Raw genomic sequence first — 17,450 nt, forward strand, 5'->3', positions numbered from 1 at the left:
TGTGGATTGCTGCCATGAGACCTTCCATGAAAAAGAAAAAACAAGCTTCCCTCTTCTTCAGCCACACTGTTAACTTCTAATCCCTCTTGCTGGCAGCTAGATGCAGTTTATAACTAATATTGCCGTTGTCGAGTCGCTCAGTCAGGTCTGACTCTTTGCAACCCCATGGACTGTAGCCCTCCAGACTCCTCTATCCATGGGACTTTCCAGGTAAAAATACTGGACTGGGTTGCCATTTCCTTCTCCAGGAGATCTTCCCAAGTCAGGGATTGAACCAGCATCTCCTGTGTGTCCTGCTTGGCAGGTGGATTCTTTACCACTGAGCCACCTGGGAAGCCCCTTATAACTAATACATGTGCTTATTCTGTCTTCTTTCAGTAGAATAGTTACCTCCATGAGACCTGGAACTTTGTCTCGTTCATTACTGTATCTCTAGATCCTTGTGAAGTGAAAATTAGTCGTGTCTGACTCTTGAGACCCCATGGACTGTAGCCCACCAGGCTCCTCTGTCCATGGAATTTTCCAGGCAAGAATACTGGAGTGGGTTGCCATTTCCTTGTCCACTAGATCCTTGTACCTAGTAAATATTTGTTGAATGAATGAATGAACTCAGGCACACACACAGAGCACTAACCAAACCCCTGCTGCCCCAATCCCATCTTGATCAGTAGGTCAGTAGGCAGGCACTTGGTAAGCCACACTGAGTTGTCATCCTTTTTTTAAATTGAAGTATAGTTGATTTACAATATTTTATTAGTTTTATGTGTACAGCAAAGTGATTCAGTTATATATACATATATGTATAAGGATTCCCGGGTGGCTCGGTGATGAAGAATCTGCCTACCAATTCAGAAGACGTAGGAGACTTAGGTTCAGTCCCTGGGTTGGGAAGATCCCCTGGAGAAGGGAAAGACTACCCACTTGCCTGGAAAATCCCATAGACAGAGGAGTCTGGTGGCTACAGTCAGACATGCCCGAGTGACTAAACAACAGCATATATATATATATGTATATGTATATATATATATATATATATATATATATATATACACATCTATGCTTTTGAATTCTTTCCCATTATAGTTTACTGAGTTTTCCTCCTTTTTGATCACTGAACCCAGGAGCATAGCTTTTTATGTGGGTAAAAGCAATTTTAATTTCTAAACATTAGCTGTAGAAACATCATTCGGTTCCTAGGGGTATAAAACGCAGATTTGCTTTGGCTTTAAGATGAGGACATTGCTGACATCTTTGGAGTTTGGGGCCTTGTTATTATAGCAAGCTTGATGCTACAGTTGCCTAGACTTCTTGCCCTTCTGCTGAAGAGCTCCACTGAAATATAGTTTTATTCCTGTCATAAAACACCCATAGGTGGAGGGAGCTGTTTATTATCTCTAATCTTGAAATGGCAGCTTAGAGAATCCGTGGATTCTTGGGCTAGAATAGAACAGTGTCCAGTGGGGTCTGTGATACACATGTGTTACCTCGAGGGAATGAGAATTTGCCGGCAAAAATAGTTTCTGAATCAGAGTAACAATGACTGGTAGTACTTCCAATTCCACCAGAAGACGTGAGGTTTCCTAGAAAAGTGCTGAACTAGCAAATAACCTAAATTTGAGTCCCAGCTACATGATTTACAGCCATGTGAACTAGAGCAAGGCCTCCACATCCCAATCTCCCCAACTGGGAGATTATTTCCTATCCGAGTAGTGAGGGTCACTTGAGATAAGGTATGTGGAGGTAAACCATAGTATTTATATATAGGGACGGACTTCCCTGGTACTCCAGTGGTTGAGAATCCGCCTTCCAATGCAGGGGACACAGGTTTGAGTCTAAGATCCCACATGCTGCAACTGCTGAGCCCAAGAGCCGCAATTCCAGAGAAGTCCACGTGCCACAACAAAGATCCTGCATGCTGCAACTAAGACCTGCCACCACCAAAAATAAATAAATAAAATAAATATTGTTAAATATATTTTTATATAAAATCCCAATTTTTTTAAAGATGGGAAGAACCTTAGAGATTGTCTAACCCAGCCCTTCATTTTCCAGATCTGAGTACCAGTGGCCAGAAAGTCAGGGTTTTGCCCCCAGTCTCCGGATAGGTTAGTGGTAGAGCTAGGTCTTAAATTTCCAGACCAATATTTTTTCCTCTCATCCCCCTTATCCGTGGGTAATAAGATATTATCATTATTCCTTCTCTGATTGTGCCTTGTACTTTTACTGTCATCATCATAAAATGGGTGCTATCACAGAGAGATGAGTTCATCTTTGTACAGTTGGAAGTTCCCATGATGCAAGTTGCTTTCCATCATGTGTGCATCCCACCCCATTTATTATAAATGGCTGCCATTTCATCCTCCAGGGTCTCTTCCCAACCTAGGAATCAAACCTGCGTCTCTTGCATCTCCTGCATTAGCAGGTGGATTGTTTACCACTGCGCTGCCTGGGAAAGCCCATTTATTGTGGCTACAATGTGCCAAACTGTGCTCTAGGCTCGGGGGATATAGCAAAGAGTAAAACAGAAATTCCTGCCTTCGGGGAGCTTACACACACACACACACACACACACACACACACGGTATCAAGTGTTGTGGAGCATAAAATGGGGCAGGAAAAGAAGACGGGGAGTGGGGAGCAGGGGGTTGGATACAGAGGAAGGGGAGGTGCTGCTGTTTTCCGTAGGGCAATCTGGGAACGCCTTGATCATTGGATTATGTTTAATCAATGACCTGAAGGAACAGGGGAATGACCCACAGGGATATTTTAAGGAAAGAGTTTTCAAAGCTGAAGAAACAGCAGATTCAAATACCTGAGAGTGTTCTTTGCCTGATTAAGGAAGAGCAAATAAGCCAGTAGGACTGGATCAAAGTGAATAATGGGACAGGTGGAAGGAGAGGCCAGGAGTAGGGGTGGGCAAGGGGTAGGTCATGTAGGGACTTGAGGACCATTGTAAGAATTTTGACTTGGACTCAGTTTTTGTTTTATTTTTATTTTTTAATTCTTTATTGAATTTGTTTTGCTCCTGTCTTATAGTTTTATTTTTTGGGGTATAAGGCATGAGGGATCTTAGCTCCCCAACCAAGAATAGAACCCACACCCTCTGCATTGGAAGGCCAAATCTTTAACCACTGGACCACCAGGAAGCACCAGGACTCAGCTCTTAAATGGGTGTGGAGCATAGATTCATCAAAAGACTGGGATGTGTGTGTGTGAGTCACTCAGTCATATCTGACACTTTGTGACCCCATGGACTCTAGCCCGCCAGGCTCCTCTGTCCATGTGATATCCCTGATTAATTGGCATTCTGTTTCAGCCTGCCATTTTCTCATTCCACATTTGGACTGCCTTCCCCTGCCCCACTGTTGGTTTGGGGCTCCACTGAGTTTTCTGTGTAAGTGCTCTTGACCTATTAACAAATGTTCTTAAAGGAGAGAAGAGGAACAAAGGCCCAGTTAGCCTCACGTTCGGTATAAGGTTAAAATAAACTTGGGAGATGCTTCTCGGCCTCCAAAAACCAATTAAGCAGGTTACTCGCAAGTATTTCTAAAAACAGCAGCCCAGTGGAAAGAGACTGACAGGTGAGCAGATGGGAGAACCATCAACTCAAATTTATTTCACAGCTTACAACTCAAATGAGCATTCCAAAGTCAGAACAGCTGGCCTTTTATGCTGTAAGCCATTGTCCTTTGCTTTGCTCATCTCTCAAGAGTATGAGCAGGTTATGCGGCAGTGGCCGTCTGTCTGTCGGTCTTTGACTTTGCAGGGGAAAATCCTTTGTAGGAAACAAGCTCTTGATGTAACCAGATTCCTCTGTAATGTCTGCTTCTTCCATGGGTTATGAAGTTTCTAGACCCTGAAAATCGATGGCTTTGGCCCCTTAGCTTTCATTTTCATAACTATATTCGTTATCTCTGTCATGGCTATTATCTGATTCTGAGTAAATGGAATTTAACCGAATAGTCAAAAAGCAAAAATCTTCAGGTTTGCAAGAAGAAACATTTTTTAAAAATGTTACAGTGCATCTGAAAAATCACAGCTGCCTTGAATTTCTGATCGTAAGTTATTCTGGGAGCTTTCTGAAGTTTGAGACTGTCCCATGCAGACTTTACTTAAGTTTCAGGCAATGGGGGAAGTCATGAAATTTGGAAAGGGTTATCTTTTATCAATCATGGCCCTTTGTGGGGTTCGGTGCTGACAGAGGATGGAGGAGAGACTGTATTCGATGGCTGAAAGGAGGGTTTGATACTACCCCGTGGGGATTGTGTTCCAGTAATTGCCTCAAATCGGACCTTCTGCCGTGTTGCAGGTATAGCATTAATATCACTCATTAAGTCATAGGGCCGTATGCTTTCCCTCCCAATGGCAGAATCACTGGCAGAATATATTTTCTTCCAAAGTGTTTGTTTTCATTGTTGCCCTTTAAAAATAATGAATTCATTCTATTCCCTTGCAAGGAAAGTTACTCTAGACCGCTTTGAAATTGTATATCTTTTGTTGAGCACAGTCGTGCAGTGGTTCCATAGCTTTGTGTGCTGGGGAACCCAACCCGGCCTCTCTTAAAACTCCTAACCAAGCTGCCTCAGACCTGATCCATATAATCGTCCAGCCGATTTGACCTTTATATTGTTTCCCTCAGCCAGGTAGAGGTCATGCCAGTTTCAGATGACCCTATCATGTGACCAGAGATCAAAGGTCAGCAGCTCCTAAACGTTCTGCTGTCAAGGTAGCCCATTCATCACTCTCATTATGTAACTGACAAGCCGACAAATGAAGCTGGGGATAAAATTGTTTTCTACCCTCCGCCTCCTGGGCTTACACCCCAGTGGTGGGCCAAGCAGTCTCACATATTAAGTGGTTCCACGGACCTGCCAGAGTCCCTGAAGTAAGGGGAAGGAGTCCAGGAGGCCTGTTCTCTGCGTTGGACCCTGAGAAGTCACCAGTTGCCTGCTCAGGGGGCCAAGTTGCAGGTCTTCAGGAACCGATGCTCAGTCTAGTATCCTCTGAAATGGAGATGAATTTAATGTGAGTTCTCCACGGACCCAAAGCAACCCTTATGTCCCCCCACCACATATGACCTTCAGCATTTTGTGGTCCTTTGTGGCAGGTTAAGATGGTGTGTGTTTTCGCAGACTGGCATAGTCTGAAGAGTCACATGCAGAAATTCACATGGACAGGACCTTCCTCTAGGAAGTCTAGCTTGGGGCTAGGTGCCTTCGGAAAACTGTTTTTAACCAGAATCCAAAATGATTCTTTCAATATCTGTATTTTGGAATATTACAAAGAGCTGGAGATTAAGAATCAGACAATTTTGCCAAATCCCACCTCAGTCCTTTCTTGAGCTGTGAAATCTTGGACAAGTTTTAGTTAATCTTCTGTACCTCCACTCCTGTTTGAGGACATACATTTAATAAGAAGACTTATACAGTGTTTGGGCTTCCCTTGTGACTCAGCTGGTAAAGAAACCGCCTGCAATGCGGGAGACCTGGGTTCGATCCCTGGGTCGGGAAGATCCCTTGGAGAAGGGAAAGGCTACCCACTCCAGTATTCTGCCCTGGAGAATTCCATGGACTGTATAGTCCATGGGGTCACGAAGAGTCGGACACGACTGAGCAACTCTCACTTTCACTTTTCACAGTGCCTGACACTTAGTGTGTATGACTGTGTGTGTGTGTTAGTCACTCAATCGTGTCTGACTCTTTGCGACCCCATGGACTATACAGTCCATGGAGTTCTCCAGGCCAGAATACTGGAGTGGGTAGCCATTCCTTTCTCCAAGGGATCTTCCCGACCCGGGGACTGAACCCAGGTCTCCCGCATTGCAGGCGGTTTCTTTACCAGCTGAGCCACAAGGGAAGCCCAGTGTATATGATTGGCTATGTTTACTGTCTCTATTACTATTATTACTATTCATTTGGTCTGAGAGATGTCATCAGGGAAGCAGTGGCATGAAATAGAATTTCTTTACAGGATCTCCCATAGCAACAGAACCTCCGAAAAACTCGTAAGGGCAGAGGGTAAGGAGATGGCAGGATTACACAGTATAATCACGTGGGTTGGGAGAAAACCCTAGGGGAGGCAGCATTGTACCGTAGAAGGGAAACACAAAATCCTCCTGGGCCCTGAAAGAAAGAACAGAGATGCCTTTAAGGCTTGTTAAATGGCTCAGTAAGCCATTCCATTGCCAAAAAGTATCCCTGATTTTTATACCAGCAAGAGGTCTTGGGACCTTGCCTTTTCATCTCTTACCTCTTGGAGGTACTATCTGAGCACCGTATCCCTCACCCCAGTGCTTCTCCTCTTTGGCGGAGCCTCTGCCACAGGTCACAGGGGCTCTTTCAGTGATCCAGAGTGGGACGAAGTCCTGGGTCCATACACCAGGTGGACCGGAAACCCTGGTCAAAGGCAATTTCTTCTTGACTCCCAAGTTGGAACTCTGACACCCTGCTATTTATGGTTACCGGGCTACCTAATATATTAATATTACATTTCAGAGAAATTATAGGTAATACTGGTGTTGAGGAGAAGAATTAGGAACTATGAGAACCACTGTTTACATAGAAAATGTTGAGTTCCAAACAAATGTGGAAAACAGCTGTAATATTTACAGCAGCTGGGCTTTGCTTGGGTTATTCCCTTCCCCTCCCGATGAGAGAACAGTATAGGATCAGAGTTGTTGTTGTTTACTCACTAGATCGTGTCTGACTCTGCACCACCCCATGGACTGTAGCCCTCCAGGCTCCTGTCCATGGGATTCTCCAGGCAAGAATACAGGAGTGGGTTGCCATTTCCTTCCCCAGGGGATCTTCCTGACCCAAGGATTGAACCCGCATCTTCCGCCTTGCAGGCGGATTCTTTGCCACTGAGCCACCAAGGAAGCCTACACATAAAGTACTGCTTTTCTTTAAACACTGGAATTACTCTGCCTGGCGAGATGTTTCTATTCTTCTGGGCCTGGGGAGACTAAGAGCAGAGAGCATTCATAGTCTCATATTGGTCCGAGCTCCATCCAAAGCATAGACGCCATTGAAGAAACTGTTTTACTCCTTTACATTGTTATTTTCCACACTGTTCACGCTGGTCCTGGCAGTTGGGTTTTGCAGGTTAAATGTATTAATCGATTTGATGTGACACGTCAGGATTTTCTACTTGAGTGAAGCCTCTTAAACCTCGGTGCTGGTTGACACTGTTTGAGGGAATGAATGTATTCTGATGTGGCTGATATCCTGAAAAAGGCTTCTGTTTGATGTGAATCAGAAGGACAGTCAACTCCTCAGCATGAATGAAAATTCCAGGAAAAAACTCTGACTTGGAGGAGAGTGCACTTTTTTTTAGTCCTTGGGTATTTTCTGATGAAGCTGTGGGTCTAAATTGTTCTAGTCTTTAGAAGAGTGATGTCTTTCACACTGGCTTTTTTTTAGTGCTTTCTTTTTAACGGCTACATTATATTTCATTGTCTGGATGCACATAGTTTATTCATTTTTCCCCCACACATTTTGAAGTATTACAGGCCTCCCAGCCAATGTTGCCTGAGCTGTGTTTTAAAAATAGAACTTGTGTCTCGTTGGAAAGGGCTGTTATTGCTGTTTAGTCGCTAGGTCATGTCCAACTCTTTTGCGACCCCATGGACTGTAGCATGCTAGGCTCCTCTGTCCATGGGATTTGCCAGGCGAGAATACTGGAGTGGGTTGTCATTTCATTCTCCAGGGGATCTTCCCAACGCAGGGATCAAACCTGTGTCTCCTTCTTGGCAGGCAGATTCTTTACCGCTGAGCCACCTGAGAAGTTGGAACTGACTATGGAGGTGTAATTCAACATTTGTGCAGTAGCCTACATATTTTAATGGACTTTTATATACATTGTTTAATTTTTATCTTCACATAGTCCAGTGAAGCAGCAAAACATGGACTTCACATAGCAGTTGAGGAAACTAAGAGGTCAAGAAATTTTTCAGGATCACCCCAGGAATACAGTTGACCCCTGAATAGATTTGAACTAAGAAGGTCCCCTGATACGTGGATTTTTAAAAAAATAAATATACAGTCAGACCTCTGTATTGGTGGATGCATAACCCAAGGATATGGAGGGCCCGCTGAAAGCGATATGAGCATCCATGGATTTTGGTACCCAAGCAGGGGATTCTGGAATCAATTCCCCCAAAATACTGAGGGATGACTCTATATACCTGGGGATGACTGTCTGTACCTGGGGATAACTGTATAATTAGAAGTAGTTTAGACTCTTAAAAGATAAAGGTGTGGGACTTTTCTGATGGCCCAGTGGTAAAGACTGCACACTCCCACCACAGGGGGCATGGGTTCGATCCTGCTTGGGGAACTAAGATCCCACATGCCACAGAGCATGGCCAAAAAAAAACTCTGTCAAAAGATGAAGGTGTATCTTTTACATCTGTAGTCAAAAGATACTTATGCTATGACAACCTCAAAGTCATTGGAATGAAAAGAAGAAAGTTTTATCAGCTCATTTGCTGTAATTATTGTTGTAGAAACATGACGAAAACATTTTGCTCCTTTCGTTCCCCTGAAATGGTTTGGAATCTCCTGAATATCTAAATTTGGCGAGAATAGCCAAGGAGTCAGGGGATAGGGCCCATTTTGGTCCAAATGGGAATCCATGAGAAAGATGGAACATGGTAGAAAGGGCAGCCTACCAGATGTCCAAGGTCTGCCCATCCCCTGCTCTCCCACATGCCATTGAATTAACCTTGGGTGAGGCAGCCCTCTTGTGAAACATGGTTCAAATACCAGCCTCTTCCTCTCTCAGATTATTGTGAAAACTGAGCACATCAGTGCTGCGTGTTAGGATTCTTCAGGATGCTCAAACAATATACAGAATGTACTTACTTTATCAGGAGTTACTCTCTTCTTTCACATTAAAGAATTCTCTTAGGAGTTTGTTTTCCTTGTCCCCTCAAGGCCTGTGCTTGGTAATATTTAATCCATCAAGTTCTAGTTTCTGGTACTTCTTCTTTTTTTTTTTTTTTTATGATTGCTTTATCCCAGCCCATCTTTTAGCAGGAACCATTTCTCCTGAAATCTTTTTTGTCATTTCATCAAGCATACTTAATGGAAATGTTACCTGTCCTTCTTTATTTGTCACAAAATTTAAGGACGAAGAGGAAGACCGTACATGTTTTCTTAAAATCAATGGCCAGCACATTACTGTAAAACCTATTGATTAAAAACACAAAGTATAATGTTAGTCATTTAGTCTGTGAAGTGATGCAATAAGGCAAGAAATTTATCCTCTGACTCTTGCATTAACCTTTTATTGACTGCTTGCATACCCATAATTAACACACACTTTAGCTAAAGTGGTTAATTTCAGCATGGCGACCAGTGCTCCCTAATGTAGCTGCCGTCCTGATGATCCAGATGGAAGTGTAGCCCTGGGGGAAATCAGCGAGCAGTGGGGCCCTGCATGAGTTACACCTGTGGACGGAGACGAGGTGGGACCTCTGGACAGTCGGCTCACAGACCGGCCAGCATGACACCTTTCAGCTGCTTCCTGTTACGTCACTAGGTCATTCAGGGAGAACCCTTCCTCAGTAGCGGGAGTTTTGAGGGTGGCTTATAGAGTCCTTTGAATTGAAATAATGTGATTTTCGGAGGGAGCAAGATGAAGTATATGTCATTTTCCTCTGCTCCCCTGGCAATGCTCCATAAAAGGAGCAGGGTTTTCTAAGTGAAAGTGAAAGCTACCAAGACTTCCTGGTGACTCAGATGGTTTGCAGGAGACCCAGGTCAGGAAGATCTGCTGGAGAAGGAAATGGAAACCCACTCCAGTATTCTTGCCTGAAAAAGCCCTTGGATGGAGGAGCCTGGTGGGCTACAGTCCACGGGGTTGCAAAGAGTTGGACACAACTGAGTGACATCACTTTCTTTCTTTTCTAAGTAGATCAAAGTTTATTTGTTAACCCAAAGCATTCAAAGGAGGGATTTTTTTCCCTAAGGATGGGAGAAGAGAGTACAAGGTGGAAAGGGGAAACTGTAAGTTTCTTACTGTTTAGCTGAGTTTTTTGCTGTTTAGCTGAGTTTCTTACTACTTGGCTTCTCTCCTCTGTCTATAAGAGATGGAACGAATTCCACTCAAACCACGTGGCCAAGCATAGAGATGGGACAAATTCCCCATAGGAAAATTAGAGTCTTCTTTGTGGCAAAGATGGGAATAGACACAAGACAGCCAGTGTCCACCACTGTCAGGATTCCTAAATCATTGCTTAAGAGAACTCAGGGCCCCTTGATTTTGCAAGAACCACAGAGTTTGCACGCTGAGAAACCATCCAACTTCATTTCCTGGAAATGCCAAGTCAGTCTGAAACAACTGCCACTGAAGTAGTCCAACAAGAGTGCCCATTAAGAATTCTGGGTCTCTAGGAGCAACCGCTAAGTCTTTTCTGAGTCTGAGTAGTTTAGCCTCTCACTGGAGAGTTGCAGCAGCTTGCATACATAAGCCTTGGCATCCTGGAATGTCACATTGTGCTAGTATTCAGCCTCAGGCTTCATCTGATTCAAGCCAGAAAGAGTCGCTCTGGCTCTCCAGTTTCCCCCACAAAGAGCCAATCCAGAGGCCACCCCACTCAGTTTGTTGAAGGGAGGGGACAGTCAGAGGAGGAACAGGCAGCCCCCTCGTTGGCATCTCCTGTCGTCACTGGAGACACCAGTTCACTACTGGTAGGAGAAATAACAATAGTGACGGTAGTATTTAGTATAATGTGCCAGGCGGTGTGCTAAGTACTTCACATGCGTTAATCCCTATAACTTTCACAACAAGCCCATACGTAAGGTACTATCATTGTCATCATCATTATTCTCATGAGACAAATGATAAACTGAGGTTTGGTGAGTTTAGGATACTCAAGATGTCAGGCCCCAGGGAAGCAGCAACGCCCCATGTCCAGAGGATACCTTCACCACTGTGCTTCCCCATCTTAGGAAATTAGGATGGAAGAGAGACTGAATGCGTGGTTTGAGCAGGAGCTTCCCTGGTAACTCAGCTGGTAAAGAATCCGCCCGCAATGCCGGAGATCCTGGTTCAATTCCTAGGTTGGGAAGATCCCCTGGAGAAGGGATAGGCTACTGGCTCCAGTATTCTTGGGCTTCCCTGGTGGCTCAGACGGTAAAGAATCTACCTGAAATGGGGAGACATGGCTTCAATCTCTGGGTCGGGAAGATAGCCTGAAGGAGGGCATGGCAACCCACTTCAGTATTCTTGCCTGGAGAATCCCCGTGGACAGAGGAGGCTGGTGGGCCACAGTCCATGGGGTCACAGAGTCGAATGCAACTGAGCGACTAAGCATAGTACAGGAAGATATGCCTTCAAGTCATTCTCAAGCCTTTCTTTTTCAGTCCCACTGTCTGGCATGGTGTTGAAGCGGATGGTATGATTTGAGTCGGGGCTGACTGTCCTTTCTCGTAGGTGGATACATGACCTCAACAGCAAGCCCTCTGCGGAGCCCAGTCATGATCATTGACAAAGTGGCAAGGAGCGCTGAGCATTAAAGGAAGAGTTTTGGTTTTGTTTTGCAGCTTGCAAACTCTTAGTGTGGCATGTGGAATCTAGTTCCCCGACCAAGGGTCGAACTTGGGTCCCCTGCATGGAGAGCACACAGTCTGAGCCACTAGGCCACCAGGGAAGTCCCTAAAGGAAGATCATTAAAGTGCTCTTGAGGGGACTTCCTGGTGGTCCAGTGGTTAAGACTCTGCACTCCCAGTGCAGAGGATGCAGGTTTGTTCTCTGGTCAGGGAACTAAGATCCCACGTGCCTCGGAGCAACTAAACCCTAAATTAATGAACTCTAAACTGCTGGAGCCCGTGGGCCACAACTAGAGGGTCCTTGCCCTGCAATGAAATATCCCACATGATGCAGTGAAGATCTTGAGTGCTGCAACCAAGACCCAACACAGCCAAATAAATGAATAAATGAATATATATATAAAAAAAATAAAGTGATCCTGAAAGATCTGAATTAAGGCCCTGAAGAGCCCCAGCAAGGGGTTCTGTCTCTAGTCCAGAGGGAGGCAGTGGGTATACCCAGCTCCTAGCCTTTCAGGGCCAGCATGAGAAGGAGGTAGTCCCCACGTCAGTCAGCCCTTCCATCAGAAGAACAATAGTAGAAAATCAGAGCAACTTCACTCAGAAGAAAACTGGATGGGCTTGTGGACTTGTGCAATATGGTGTCAGCAAACTTCTGCAGCAGGTGTTCATATTTCTAACACTTTCTCAAAATGAGGGGGCCAAACCCATTTGACAGGTGAAAAAGCATCTCTATTGACTTTGGACAAACCTTACACTAGCCGAGATGGATCAGCACTTATCATAGCCCTTTAATCTGCCAACCAGGATAACGTGTGCAGAGATCATTTCCCTGCCGTGAGATGGAAGTGCTCAATTTGGAATAACTCTCCCTCTCTGGTAAATTGAGCCTTACTCTCTGATTCCGAGGCCGAGAGACAGCGCAATTTAAAAAGCTTCACAGAGTTCCTTTGTAATTAGTCGCAGCTTCCCTTGAATATTAATTTCCCCCCCATCCCTTTCATGTGATTTAGAGACTATATCTCTAGAACTGAAGTGAGCGGCAGCGTCTCAAACACCTATTATTATTAAGTAGTCTGTAGAACGTGCCTCTGTTCTTCAGTGCTATGTGGGCTTATCAGTGCAAACAGTTTAATATTTATGCTAAGAGGATTGTCAAAAGCAGCTTCTGTTGCTTTAATTCTTGTTTTAAATAAATAATGAGAACATTTAAACACATTACTCTTCTTGGGGCCCTGAGGTCAGCTAATCTTATTATTTATGAAGTGATGTGCTACATAATAGTACTTAGCGCATGTTAACAGACGCTATTATCAGGGCCCGATGCGGAGAGCCGAAGATATATTGGAATGTTATGTGTAATGTACGACGGATTGAGTGCACAGCATGCCGGTGGAGCAATTAACCACCCGAGAAAATAGGTGTAAAGTTGAAGCATGTTTTCCCATGGGGATCCCCTCACCATTAATAATTCCCCAGAGGAGAAGATGTCTTTTAGTTAGGACCCTTCTCGACCGTCAAGGCTTGGAAATAGGGTCGGGATGGTCCATTCTTTGATCTCTTCATAGTGATCACGGAAGGCACATGATGGATGCGGAGGGCCACTTTTTGAATTGATTTAGAGGATAAGGCCGAGAAGGTGGGGGTGGCGTGGGAGAGGACCAGGCAGATGTACTCAAGAATAATTCTTTTTAGGGGCACGCACTGTCCCGAGAATAGAGAAATTGTTCATTTCTTATTGCAATCTGTGTTTTCTTCTCTTTGATCCTCATTTCTCGGATACATAAAGCCAAAGCCACCGAGTTTTCCCAGACCAATTTCCAGTAAGCTGGTCTCTTGGAGAGGTAGCTGCCTGCCAAGGTGTGACAATGTGGCCCCAACTTTTTTCCTCCCAGGCTATAATTTAGTTGCATATGATAATTAATTTCTCTACTATTGATGAATAATCCATTTAATAAAAACCGTGATTTAAGTGTTTTCCTTAGGGAGTCACTCTTGCTAGCCTCTTAATTTAATTTTGTGGAAGTTTTCCCCACCTATTCATCAGTGGAAATGATTATTAACCTCTATTTGCATATATCCTTATAAATCGGTCTCTCCTTGGAGTGCCTTTTTCCAAGCACAGCAAGCTGGGACACTTGTAAATCTCCAGGATCTCCGAAGTCAATCCCAGTCTGTAATATTGTTTAATCTATTCTTGGATGTTTTAATGCAGTAAATTCAATTTAATCTTTCCCAGTAATCTAGTAATACATGGAAATCCCACAAACATTTAAATCTGATAATGGCTTAATCACACACTTTAAATAACAGTCGAGATAATGAAAAAATAATTCACCATTTTAAAGGCAGAGTAACTGAATTTCTCCCCATGATTGGCTTCTACAAAGCCTTGAGAGATAATACAAATCTGGGAATTGAAATAAAAAAGTTCCAGCCTCATCAAGAACAGTTCTTCCTTCTTGTAAACACACCTGCTTTCTGCCTCCCAAACTCGTCTTTCCTTCCTCCTCATCACCACCCATCCATCACAGCGGATTGCCAGGGTTGCCCCAAGTTGCCTGAGCATGGGTCTTGCAGTCATTTCTTTCTGGGAATTAACTGCCTATTCTTACCTTTCCAGGTGCCAGTCTCGAATTGCCCGAACTTTGCCTGCTGATCAGAAGCCAGAATGCCGGCCGTATTGGGAAAAGGGTGATCCTTCGATGCCTCTGCCATTTGACCTCACAGAGATCGTTTCTGAACTCAGAGGTCTGCTTCTGGAAACCAGGCCCTAAAGACAGAGCACAGTTCTCAGATGGAGGAGGAAAGGCTATTTTCAATTCCTCTTCTCCAACCCTGTCATGGGCTTAGGCAAGGGCAGTATGGGGTAGACTTGGCCTTGACATTGTAGAAACTGTTGAGATGGTAGAGATTGGCCTTGGAGATTATTTCCAGTTGGGAACAAGTAGGGAGCGGAACCCATGAAGATTAAAATGTTTGAAAATGACACAGTGTTATAGTGATTTGGTATTAAATGAAAAATACAAAAAAAAAAAATGTACTATCCCCCCCGCCCCCCAAAAACAAAACAAAACAAAACTATTCCCCACTTGGATTTTTAATGCAAGCCCTTCCACTCCTGAGGCCTGGGAAGCAACCAGGGTGAGCCCACCTTTGGTAGAACCTAACCTTTCCTCTTTCCCAAGCCTTTGCAAAGTCTCTACAGGGGATCTCTCAAGTCATGGAGGAGAAGACTGAACTTAGAGACGTTTAGCCCATTTTCTCACTATACCCTTCAGAGGCTCTGTGGTTCAGTATGGTAGCCACTAGGTAGATGGGGCTTCTACCGTTTAAATTCCATTTTAATTGTAATTAAAAATTCAGTTCTTCAGTTGCACGAGCCACATTTCAAGTGCTTAATAGCCCAGGTGTGGCTAGAGACTACTGTATTGGACATAGAACGTTTTCATCATTGTAGAAAGCCCTTCTAGATAGTACTTCTGTCAAAAGTTTGAGAGCAGGAGAGTCTGGCTTCCAGTTCTCTGTAGCTGCTCTCCCCACTGGCAGAATAAATGAAGAGAGCAATGCCTCGTTGGAAAGTAGTCTCTTTCCCTTCTCTAAAACAGCCAAGGTTGTGAGCTCTGTACTCTGCACACAGGAATGGAGCAGTGTTGAAGATTAAAATAAAACTGACATCCTGTCTTTAGGAAGTTCCCCTGAGCTAATGAAAGAGACAAAACTCTATTTACATTGCTTCTTGGATTTAATCAACACACTACATATTTGTTTTCCTTTAATTCCCCTCTTCACACATAATGCTAGAATTGAGGCTTGAAGAATCTTAGTGCCCCATCCTGATAATGCTGGAGCACCAGAGAGATGAGAAAGAGGTTAGAACTTGGGCTTTGGTTTTTGAGTGTCTGGATGCAAATGCCCACTGGCTTGTGATCTTTGATATGTGACTGTGCCTCGGTTTCCTCATCTGTATAATGGGGATACTACAGGCAAACCGATTCCCAAGGTGAAGAAGAAATGAAATAACCTAGCTACAGATTTAGAACAATCTCTGGTACGTAGTTAAACACACAGTAAATATTAGTAAAATATTATATATCAGTAAGCTGACCTGCTGTAGGCATTTTCCCCTCCCTTTCTCAATCTTGGTGCCAGTTTGTCTCATGATGCTGTGAACCCACCTCTCCCTTTCGGGCCTGGCTCTCACCCTATGACGGCCCCAGAAATCACGAGACTAGTCAGCCCCTCTCCCCAGCCTGTTGCCTTCTCTTGTCATCTGCAGTATTTGGGAAGCCAAAGAGCTTTTTTACCCATTCAGAGGTACCCTGAGAACCAAACTCTCCCACCATCAGAATCTCAGTGGTTCAAGGCATGGGCTCGTTTCTACGGAGTTAACCTCAGAGAGACACGTCACACAAGGCAGGCGGGGTTTCACCATCTTGAGACTCTTCAAATCTTTAGATGAGTTCCCCGATGCCCTTAAGCCTCAGTCTCCTCATCAGTAAAAGATAAAGTGCTCCCTCTTATGGTTGCGGGAAAGATGAAATCATGGAGGCAGAGTGTGCAGGGCAGCCTCGGGACCACATAGCCTCGTGTTTTATTTCACCCCCCAGAATGTTTGTTCCTTATCATAGTTCATGAGGAGCCAGTATTTAAAAATGGAAGATTTCATATAACATAAAGATGTGTGCATCCTCTTTAAAATTCAGAGATCCAGCGACCTCCATCCTGATGTGGCAGAGAGCTAGGTAGCATCCTCTTAGGTGGGGCATGAACCCTCCATGGCCCCTGTCGCTCCCTGTTATCATTTTCTGTGAACCTGACCATCTTTACCCCTTCACATCAACACCTGCTTGCTTGCACCCCTAGAGTAGAAATAAATAATAATGTTGTGTGCTTACCCCAATATATGTGTATTACTATCCGGCTATTGTTGTGGACTGCTTGTGCTAATATGCCATGTACCTCATAAAACATGCATAAACAATAAAAAATATTGAAAGGATGAGATAAGAAATCAAGAGAGTGCCTGCTCTATTTCTCCTTTCACAGGTGCAGGTGAGCATGCTTCCTGGGCCCAGGGGGGTGGGGTAGCAAGTGAAGAGTGTGCTCAGGGTCTTTCAGGTGGGGAAACAGCCAGTGTTGGAGAAACCACTTCCAGCTGCTGCTGCTAAGTCGCTTCAGTCGTGTCCGGCTCTGTGCGACCCCACAGACAGCAGCCTACCAGGCTCTTCCGTCCCTGGGATTCTCCAGGCAAGAGAACCCACCGGAGTGGGTTGCCATTGCCTTCTCCAAACCACTTCCAGGAGTGAATCCAAAAGGTGAGATCATGTTTTCTCAGAAGTGGTGGCTTTCAATGAGCTTGAGCTCAGCGTGTTTGAGAATTACCTGTGCTTGCTCTCGGAGAAGGGTAGGGTAGGTTTCAGACAGGTAGAAGGGAGAAGGGCAAGAGATGATTAAAAAAAAAAGGGATGGCTGGGGGTGCTAATCTGACAGTCAACTCAGTTCCTGCTCCTCCCCTGTGAACTACTGAAGGACTCTTCTGGGGACATGGGCCATGTGGGTAGTGGGGGTGGGGAGGAAGCTTTGCCCCGGGACCACCTTTAGTCCGCGGTCCTCACTGCTACCTGGAAGGCTTCCCCATCCCCCATCCCAACTATCATCAGGAAGTTATCTGAAGAGATAGGTCCCTTTCTGCTAAGATGCTACTGACTTTCCCTTCCCACAGACGTTTCTTGACCACCTACTGCACCTCAGGGGTGTAGTGAGCCCTGGGCATCCAAGGAGGTCCCTGCTTTCCAAGGGTTCCCGTGTACCGACCCCCAGGCTCGATCAGGGGATGTGGTGACCCCAATAGGAACTTAACTATATAGTGGGGAAACACAGTCAGCCTGCAAA

The 17,450-nt window shown here is 44.7% G+C and overlaps 1 protein-coding gene across 1 annotated transcript in view; it reads left to right on the forward strand.

The window, feature by feature from the left end:
* The window catches only part of FTO (FTO alpha-ketoglutarate dependent dioxygenase), a 422,003-nt gene extending 405,434 nt beyond the window's left edge, over nt 1-16,569 (forward strand). The window contains exon 9 of the mRNA XM_043898487.1: nt 14,179-16,569. Coding sequence (XP_043754422.1) covers nt 14,179-14,332 — 154 coding nt within the window. The 3' untranslated portion in view covers nt 14,333-16,569. The remainder of the gene's footprint in view (nt 1-14,178) is intronic.
* Nucleotides 16,570-17,450: the final 881 nt, after the last annotated feature.

This window comes from Cervus elaphus, chromosome 4 (genome assembly GCF_910594005.1).
Source record: "Cervus elaphus chromosome 4, mCerEla1.1, whole genome shotgun sequence".
NCBI lineage: Eukaryota > Metazoa > Chordata > Mammalia > Artiodactyla > Cervidae > Cervus > Cervus elaphus.